Source organism: Asparagus officinalis, chromosome 6, assembly GCF_001876935.1.
Source record: "Asparagus officinalis chromosome 6, Aspof.V1, whole genome shotgun sequence".
Taxonomy (NCBI): domain Eukaryota; kingdom Viridiplantae; phylum Streptophyta; class Magnoliopsida; order Asparagales; family Asparagaceae; genus Asparagus; species Asparagus officinalis.
In genome coordinates, this window is record NC_033799.1 from 77,793,783 (window position 1) to 77,803,866 (window position 10,084).

General features: G+C 39.3%; 1 protein-coding gene across 1 annotated transcript; it reads right to left on the minus strand.

Annotated features, from left to right (window-relative positions):
• On the minus strand, nucleotides 942–7,096 carry LOC109845276 (protein LONGIFOLIA 1). Its single transcript, XM_020414510.1, has 5 exons — nucleotides 6,200–7,096; nucleotides 5,461–5,519; nucleotides 3,487–5,373; nucleotides 2,771–2,903; nucleotides 942–1,945 (listed from the first exon to the last, which is right to left on the minus strand). The coding sequence occupies exons 1-5, from the start codon at nucleotides 6,351–6,353 to the stop codon at nucleotides 1,197–1,199; spliced, it is 2,982 nt and encodes a 993-aa protein (XP_020270099.1). The 5' UTR covers nucleotides 6,354–7,096; the 3' UTR covers nucleotides 942–1,196.

Consider the following 10,084-nt stretch of genomic DNA (forward strand, 5'->3'; position numbering starts at 1 on the left):
ATCTACAAAGAATAATCTTTGAATCCATAAAGAGACAAACTCAAATCCACGAAGTAAAAAAATCAAAAGCAATATGCCTCTTGGACTTATATTCATCTGCTTAAATAGGAAAAAAGTAGATTTCTATTAAGACATGAAATTATCAAAAATAGAAAGTATTGAAACTACTCAATAAAGACTCCATGTGATTGAAGAGATCAATTGTGAAATTTGAGATCGAACTGGATTTATTAATTAATCAAAACAGACTGCTAAATCATTACCTAAAATAGCAAGAAAATTGACAAAAAACCCGACATCTCTCAACCGGGAAGGAATTTCTAGAAACAGTCGGCGATCAATTGAGCACTGTAGGCTTAGTTAACTCCGTCAACAAAAACCATGCAATTTCCTATATTTTTGTCTACGAGATATGTTGCAAGCTACAATCCCTTACCGGGCCCCCCTTTTGACTTTTGACGGGCCATGTTCTCCACGAACACATCTTAGGCCAATTCCGGCCCACTTTTTTTTAAAGCCAAAAAAGAGGCTTAAAACTAGTTCTGTAAAACACCCATCGATTCAGAAAAGAACTAGTTCACCCCGATACGAGGTCGAGGTCAGGGTCAGTCCTGACCTAGTTTTGAGATCTTTGCCAACAATCACCTAAAAACTGGGTCAAGTTTAGTCTTAACCCAGTTCTTTTCTAAACCAAGTTTAGAGTTGGACTAAAGGGGTGTTGGTCCAGCACTAAATTGGTTCTAAGACCTATTTTCGGCCTCAGAAGAACCGGGATAGAAGTGGGACAACTTTTACCAATCACAAATTAACCAAAACTGTGCCATGTTCAGTCATGACTCGGTTTTAAGAGTTTGCCAAACACACCCTAAATGTCATTTGCAGCCCAAAAATTGCAACCACAACTCACGACTTATGCCTAAACATCTGCTTAAGTTATCAGCTGCAACTAAAAATTTTCTCCAACTGTTAATTGCAATGCAGTTGTAGTAGACAGAAGAACCGCAATTGATCCAAAAAAAATTTAATGCAAACTACGAAACTTCACTGTGAATCTCATTTCACGTAGAAATGGATGCTTCTAAAAGAGAGATCTATACAAGCAGTCAACAAGAAAACGTACACCATCTGCTATTACTTAACCCTTTTCACAGAGGAAACACTGGTGTGTAAAAAGTTGCCTCAGATTTCATGAATCCTCACTTAGCAAACAGTTGCCTTTGCCTTCTGCTTGCTTTGTACTGTAAATTAGAAACAGCATCACCATTCACAACTTCATCAACCAAATCCTTAAATACCAACCTCTCAACCTCTAATACTATCCCTGGCACCTCCTTACCAAACTCCGACCACCCTCTCGACCGACGAAGAATATCTTCAACCGATATCTTGACCTCATCCTCAGAGTTCTCGTTGGTTGCAGCCTCAGCCCGAACCTGAAGCTGATCAATCTCCTGACACAACTCTTTCAATAACTTCTGCCCGCTAGGAAATCGGCACGAAATCTTTATAGGGTTTGAGCTCGAAAGTTCAAGCTTTTGGATCAGGACCTCATTCACCGCATCAAACACAAGCTTTCGGTGGAGCTTATCTTGATCAGTCTTGGACTGGAGAGCTTTGGTTTGCTCGAGGACGAGGAACAAATCTGGGTTGATCGGATGGCCTGAAGGGTGGAGCTGAATGGGCTTTGGGCCTAATGGGCTTGCATTGAGGTCTCTAAGGAGAAGGCCTGATGCTATGAGGATCTCTGACACGTAGCGATGATCAGGGTTCTGGGTTTCGCAAAGAGAAGCAATGTGATCAGTGGTCGAAAGTCCATTGTCAGTTGAGCTCAGCTCACTGAGCTTTTGTACTAGGTTTTCAATGTTCCTGAGCTTCTTCTGGTTAATTTGGGAGCTTGACCTCTGCGATGATGTCCAGGATTCATCGGAGGTCTGATTCTTGTTATCTGTTCAAGCACAAGATAGTAAAAGCGTTAGCACATAACTCAAATTCCAAAATTGATCATTTTCTTCTGTTTATAGATGTTACTTTGAATAATCAACAGCTGATATGGCAAGCAGTTCTTCCTATGTGTTTGAAATCACATTAATATGAATGTCTTAGCAAAAAAAACAAAGGATAATATTTCAGTTACAAAAAATGTCTCTATGGTCACTGCAGTTGAGAGTTTGAGAGTAAAACTTCAGATTTACACATCTTGGGAAAGGAACTGATTAGGCATCTCGCGAAAGGAACTGACCAAAAATTGATGAATCGAAGAATTTTCCATACCACAGATCTGTTCAGGTTGCTAAAAACAATCATGTTTTGTGCAGGTAGTTCTATATAGGACAAATTGCAACATTCGACTTGATAATTTAAAAACATTTTGTTGTCTATATCGAGCCTGCTGCAACACAGCATAACTTGAAGTTGCATATTGCCATAATAATGATGTTGTTCAGAGAGGTTTCTCAAAAAAAAAGAAAATGTTTTGTCACATAAATTGCTCAAAATCTATCAACATGAGATTGTACGTGTTATCTAAGGCAGCATCCTTAAGTTGATAGAAGTTTGTAAAAGCAATTTCGCAGATGATTTTCCACAAATCCCTCACAGCCCAAATTTATCCTTTTTATCAATGTGAGCTCCAAATTATTAATGGAAATAATCACCATTAAAGTGAACTATGTTATAGAAATAATCACCATTAAAGTGAACTATGTTATATATATTATGGCTTTCGCAATGAATTTAGACAGAAAATATCGACAAACATGAAGACACTTGCCTTTAGGGGTCTTCAGATTCTTCTTTGAAGGAGATGGCGACGTGTCATTTTGGCAGAATGAAGCATCTAGAACAGAAATGGGGCTCGGATGTTCAATAATTGGAACTTCTCCACTTAAATTGATTGGAGGCTTCTGAAACATAAAGAAGCGTGAAAGAGATTAATGGTAGGAATAAATAGTTAAACAATCAATTTCTCTCATGAAATGAAAAAAGGCTCAAACCCCCTTAACTTTGGGGTGATTCGGAAAAATCCCCCAAATGATTTCATTTTTTCCAACCAAACCCTGTTACCGGTGATAGTGAAACTAGTAAAAAGACCAAAATATCTGTTTCAAATTAACACTATAATTATTGAAGTAACTTAAATCAGATTATAATCATTAGTAAGGGGTTATAAAAATGACCTTTAACATTACTAAAAGGGATCTAAAAGGGGTTTCTGATCACGGGCATTTTGGCCATTTGCATGCGAGTGGTTTCATGTGCACAGTCAGACATATGATGATAGTTACGGTGTTATCTAACAAAACCTAAAAGGGCTTGAAGTGACCTTACCAAAGTTTAAACTTAACCCACTAGCATGCTATGCAGTATTTTTACAGAACAAAGCACCCCCTGACCACAAAAAAGGAGCAACAGGAACCCTTCTTTTGTTAACAAACAAATGTAGACAGTTTGAGGGAAAATGTTGGATGAAAATAGCAAGGTACAAACCTTTTGCTTCTTGACTGAAGAAGCTTTTTTAGCAGTTCTCGGACTCCTGCCGCCTTCAGACCGATCAGCACTTGTTACTTCTATATCCACCTCCGATGACAAGCTAACATAGCTATCCGACCTTTGAGAAATTTCATGACTCTCACTCAATTGCTCATCGTTATCTTGCACCTGTGCTGGTTTTTGTCTAAGTCTATTTCTCGGTGAAACTGATTCTATTGGCTTTTTGTTAGAAGATGACCTGTGAGGTTTGTTTGCGTCTGAAGAAGGAAGTGGAGGTCGAGATCTCTCTGCCTCAAGCCTTTTCTGTTGTAGCCTTGGGCTCACAGAGCCTGAAGTCTTTAATGAGCTTCCAGCATTCTCTCTTGTTGACTGCTGAGCTCGGGTTGTTGAAACCTGAGCTGTTTTTGTTCGAAGTTTCAGTGATCCAGTGTCTTCGATCTTGGAACTAGTTTTCTTATCAAAAATCTCTTTCAAATTAGTTTTCTTCTCAGATGCCTTCAGCTTCTGGATGCCTTGTAGGCTTGATCTTTTAATAGAACTTGCCGGCTTCATGATGACAATAGGAGATTCAAAAGTTCCTGGAGTTCTACTTGCTGATCTCAAAGTTTGGTTATCAGCTCCTTCATCGCCGTTCTTGGTTTCCAACAGCCCTTTTTCTTGCATAGCATCCAGTATCTGTTGAAGTGCCCTGAGATCTTTATTGGATTGTCGAAATTCTAGTTCTTTCAATTTCTTCTCTATGTCACTGTAATAAGCCGATTCTGTTTGCTGCTTCATCTGAGCTTCTCGGTGTACAAATGCTGCTTTCTTTGGAACATGGCGTTTCTCCGTCTGCCTCCAAGGTGCTGTTTCGACTGGAACCTTTGAATTTGATATGGGCTTCATTCTTGAATCAGGACCCTTTATCTTGATTGATCTCTTTGGAGAGGGAAGCCAATTTTCTCCATCGTCATTGGAGGTTATTGATGGCATTGGTCTTGGTTCCTTCAAAGGATCTTGAGTAACCAAACTCAAGCTTGGCATTGCTTCCAAGCCCATGAGCTTCGCGACGACACTAGTGGAGCGCTTGTGAGTACCCAATTCTTGTTCAAGATTTGAATCTGTAGAGACTCTTTGGTTGCTATTGCTTCTATCTAAATCCTTGAAGTTTGAGTTTGGTCTGGATTCAAAGTCAGAATACCTCAGAGAACCTTCCCTGCTATCCAAGGACAATCTTGGGAGATCTCGGAAATTAGAGGGCAACTTGCCATCCTCTCGAGAATCCAGAGATTGACGAGTGATTTCTCTCCCATCAAATGAGAATCTGTGAGCTTCCTTCGATTCTGGGTAGGACGAAACATTTTTCGCCTCAAATGAAGTTCTTGGGGATTCCCCGAATTCGGAGAAATGCCAAGGTGCCTCTTTGAGCTTAATGAGAACGCGGATAGATTCATCGAGATCAATAGGCAGTCCTAATTTTCCATCAGTTAATCTTGACAGCTGAATAGGCCTCGGAGAGTCTCTGTGCTGCAATTTGTGGTTCTTCACTTCCTGTTTTGATGAGGTTTTGACTGATAAGCCTCGGGAGTCTCTGTTGATGGAGCCCTTAACAACATCCCTGAAATCTAGTGATCGGCGAGCTGTGTGGATTGACGCATCTGATGCGTCGCTGCGAGGCCCATAACGAGGGGGTCGGCCGTCAGTATTTGGAGTCTTAAGCTTCGGTGAACACTTTGTGGACTTGTCTGGAAAAATTGTTTGGTCACAGAGGAGAGCCTCCTGCTGAGTTGATTTGTTATGGTCAAGAGAAGAAAATGAGGAACACGATGAAGATGAGAATGAAGTTCTTGAGGACTCCATGGAGATCCTCCGGTTCTCATTCATGCTCCTATTAAGATTCCTTTCCTGCAAGATTACTTGTATGTTTAAAATTCCTGAACATAATGGCAGATGAATGAGAACTCTTCATTCAACATTCAGTCAAGATTTTACCAGAACAATATGCGGAGAACTTGAACATTGCTCGGCTACACTAGTGGAAACTCCATGGCCTAAAGAATACTAAGAAGGATTAGGTCTGAAGGAAAAGGGAAAAAAAATGTAGGAATCATCATCTCCAACAAGAAGTTACCTCTCAGAATAAAAACTCCAAAAAAAAAACAATGTTATATTGCTAGAAGAGGGGAAATAAATTCCAATTTCTAGAGAAGTTGGACAAGCATTTCGCAAAAAAAAAAATGCATAGTAGGCTAAAAATTATGAAGAAATTATGTGGTAGAAAAGGGGAAATATTGGTAGGAAACAGGTACATAATTCATTAAGTACAGCATCAAGCTAATATTGGTAGAAAAAAGGGTAATGAATTAGAATTTATCAAGCAGTTGGACATGCAATTCATGAAAAATGTAATCTGATAAACATATGCGAGCCTGCCGACTGTAAACCAATCAAAGAGGGTTCATCAGCAATTTCATTACAAACTGAAAAACCCCTATGATTCGCAAAGAATATTTGCTGACATAAGAATATTTGCTGACATAAGAAGATTTGCTGGTTTAGTAATTCTCACAACATGTAGATCGCTTGCATAAGGAAAATTTCTAACAATTCTCCGAAGAAAAATTGGGATACACCCAACATTAAAAAAAATAAAAAAAATACATGAACAGAAATAACTTCAACAAACAGATGATCATAACAATGCGTGAGATAATACTTGCAGCAAAATTACCTGAAGGGTGCCTCTTATGATTGTGACCGTGGGTTCGCCTCCCAGTTATTACATGCTGCCGATCAAACATTTGAAAAATCCCTGTCATGCATCCAATTTGCCTCTGCAGCTCTGGGTTCTCCTCAGTGAACACGTGTAGGAACTTAGCCGACATCTCGAAATCTCCTCTACCCAACAATTCAATCAGATTTAAGCCCAGAATCAAGAACCAAACGAAATGTCTGAAACACCCAGGAAAAGAAAAAAAAACCCCTGGAATTTTGCGCTCAATTTCAGAAACTCTTAATGCTGTGACCTGAGCTTGAGGGAACCAAGGTTATATTTGAGGCCTCTAAATAAAAAATAAAATAAAAAAGGAGCTCCTTTCACCCCCAACTAACTGCCATCAACGAAAAGGCCCAGATTTCTCTCGATACCAAAATCTCTTTTTCACCGCATTAAAACCAGTTTTTATGCAGGTAGGAGACAACTCAACTCAACTGAGCATCAGTTTCAGGTCCTCTCAAGTTCATGAGCATCCAAAGCCCAGTTGTACTCTAAAAAGCCGATAAAAATAAAAAAAACTTTCATAAAAGCACAGAGTGGTTTTCTCACATGGGTCGCGTATCAAAGCGCCAGACGCTCAACAGATAGGAAAAAAATCCAATCTTTTAAGAAGAAAAACAGAAGCCAACATCACAAAAATCCTCAACGGTGCAAAACACCACGGACCCAAGTGAAAATTTCAGGAAATAAAAGCGGCAGAAAGGAAAAATGATGCTTTTTCCCCCCCTTATTAGTTCTTCTCTCCCTGCGGCTTCGTGGCGTTGGCTGTTGAGGAAAGAAGAATCAAATGTATCTAAGATTATTTTATTCTCCCAAGTTTAGAGAGAGAGAGAGGAGAGCTTGGGTATTGGATGAAATGTGTGAAAGGGATGGCTCAGTAATTTGGTCCCTTTACTATACAATTCCATGTGGGAGTGATAATTGTTTGTGGGTCACTTTGCTGTCCATGGCCTAAAGAATACTAAGAAGGATTAGGTCTGAAGGAAAAGGGAAAAAAAATGTAGGAATCATCATCTCCAACAAGAAGTTACCTCTCAGAATAAAAACTCCAAAAAAAAAACAATGTTATATTGCTAGAAGAGGGGAAATAAATTCCAATTTCTAGAGAAGTTGGACAAGCATTTCGCAAAAAAAAAAATGCATAGTAGGCTAAAAATTATGAAGAAATTATGTGGTAGAAAAGGGGAAATATTGGTAGGAAACAGGTACATAATTCATTAAGTACAGCATCAAGCTAATATTGGTAGAAAAAAGGGTAATGAATTAGAATTTATCAAGCAGTTGGACATGCAATTCATGAAAAATGTAATCTGATAAACATATGCGAGCCTGCCGACTGTAAACCAATCAAAGAGGGTTCATCAGCAATTTCATTACAAACTGAAAAACCCCTATGATTCGCAAAGAATATTTGCTGACATAAGAATATTTGCTGACATAAGAAGATTTGCTGGTTTAGTAATTCTCACAACATGTAGATCGCTTGCATAAGGAAAATTTCTAACAATTCTCCGAAGAAAAATTGGGATACACCCAACATTAAAAAAAATAAAAAAAATACATGAACAGAAATAACTTCAACAAACAGATGATCATAACAATGCGTGAGATAATACTTGCAGCAAAATTACCTGAAGGGTGCCTCTTATGATTGTGACCGTGGGTTCGCCTCCCAGTTATTACATGCTGCCGATCAAACATTTGAAAAATCCCTGTCATGCATCCAATTTGCCTCTGCAGCTCTGGGTTCTCCTCAGTGAACACGTGTAGGAACTTAGCCGACATCTCGAAATCTCCTCTACCCAACAATTCAATCAGATTTAAGCCCAGAATCAAGAACCAAACGAAATGTCTGAAACACCCAGGAAAAGAAAAAAAAACCCCTGGAATTTTGCGCTCAATTTCAGAAACTCTTAATGCTGTGACCTGAGCTTGAGGGAACCAAGGTTATATTTGAGGCCTCTAAATAAAAAATAAAATAAAAAAGGAGCTCCTTTCACCCCCAACTAACTGCCATCAACGAAAAGGCCCAGATTTCTCTCGATACCAAAATCTCTTTTTCACCGCATTAAAACCAGTTTTTATGCAGGTAGGAGACAACTCAACTCAACTGAGCATCAGTTTCAGGTCCTCTCAAGTTCATGAGCATCCAAAGCCCAGTTGTACTCTAAAAAGCCGATAAAAATAAAAAAAACTTTCATAAAAGCACAGAGTGGTTTTCTCACATGGGTCGCGTATCAAAGCGCCAGACGCTCAACAGATAGGAAAAAAATCCAATCTTTTAAGAAGAAAAACAGAAGCCAACATCACAAAAATCCTCAACGGTGCAAAACACCACGGACCCAAGTGAAAATTTCAGGAAATAAAAGCGGCAGAAAGGAAAAATGATGCTTTTTCCCCCCCTTATTAGTTCTTCTCTCCCTGCGGCTTCGTGGCGTTGGCTGTTGAGGAAAGAAGAATCAAATGTATCTAAGATTATTTTATTCTCCCAAGTTTAGAGAGAGAGAGAGGAGAGCTTGGGTATTGGATGAAATGTGTGAAAGGGATGGCTCAGTAATTTGGTCCCTTTACTATACAATTCCATGTGGGAGTGATAATTGTTTGTGGGTCACTTTGCTGACTGCATTGGCCATGTGATAGCTGTCAGAAGATATACAGAGAGGAGAGAGAGAGAGAGAGAGAGATAGAGAGAGAGAGAGGTTTTGGAAATGACCTGCAACTGCAATGCTTTGTTACTGTCATTTTCCTTTGCCAACACCTCCTCCTTCTCTTGCTCTCTCTCTCTCTCTCTCCTTCTCTGTATTTCTATTTACCTTTATTATTGACAAACTGCTGCTTTTGTGGAAAAAAAGCTCACTGCCAGTTCAAGTGTACACACTGCAAATGAAACTTCCATGCCTCCCTCTCTGTTTTCCCTTTAAAATTAGGAAAAATTGCTTCTAGGCCCCAAATTTATATTTTTAATGTGCCTCAGCACCTCCTACTTTTTTTAATGTTCTTTAGCCTATCCTTTTTGAAAAAAATGTGTCCAAGCCCCTCCATCACTCATCCATCATGATTCCAGCTCATTTCAGCAGTTGATTAGACATGTCGGCTCATGATTAGACATATCAGCTGACTTAAATCCCGAATTTACCCTCCTCTTTCTCATGTCAGTGGATGTTAACTCTTTTCTGTAACATGTTAACTCTTTTCTGTAACATGTTAACTTTTTTCTGTAACATGTTAACTCTTACAGATAACATGTTAATTCTTACAGCTAACATGTTAACTCTTACAGCTAACATGTTAACTCTAACAGCTAATATGTTAACTCTTACAGCTAACATGTTAGCTGTAAGAGTTAACATGTTACAGAAAAGAGTTAATATTAATGTGTCCATGCGAAGTTCCTCGGGACGACGCCGGCGACGGAGCGGGGAAGGGGGCAAAGGGGGACCGAAGGAGGAGGAGGGAGGTGCAGCGGGGGAGAGAGACGGGGGGAGGGAGGCGGGGGAGGTGCAGCGGGGTAGGGAGGCGGTGAGGTTGCATGGGAACTTAGGGAGGGGCTTTTAATAATTTTTTCAAAAAGGGGGGGCTACAGTACATGTTTGAAAGTTGGGGGGCTAAGGCACATTGAAAATATGAATTTGGGGTCTTGAAGCAATTTTTCCTTAAAATTATATTTTGCTTCTTTAAGGGTTTCCCCTTGATTTGGTGTGTGGTGATGATCTGTATTCTGTCGTTTTTATTGTATTGATAAAAAGCCTTTACATTATTATTATCATATCTTTTCTATTGGTAAGAAACATACTAAATAAAAACTTAGCTTTCTTATGAACTTCCTTGTGTGCACCTTAG

What these genes read in the sequence shown, in the direction of transcription:
- LOC109845276 (XM_020414510.1), bottom strand. Translation starts at nt 6,353, where the DNA reads ATGTCGGCTAAGTTCCTACACGTGTTCACTGAGGAGAACCCAGAGCTG. An exon ending in TCATAAGAGGCACCCTTCAG is followed by an intron (nt 5,520 to 6,199) that starts GTAATTTTGCTG and finishes AGTATTCTTTAG; the next exon opens with GCCATGGAGTTTCCACTAGT. An exon ending in CTTCAGTCAAGAAGCAAAAG is followed by an intron (nt 2,904 to 3,486) that starts GTTTGTACCTTG and finishes TTTATGTTTCAG; the next exon opens with AAGCCTCCAATCAATTTAAG.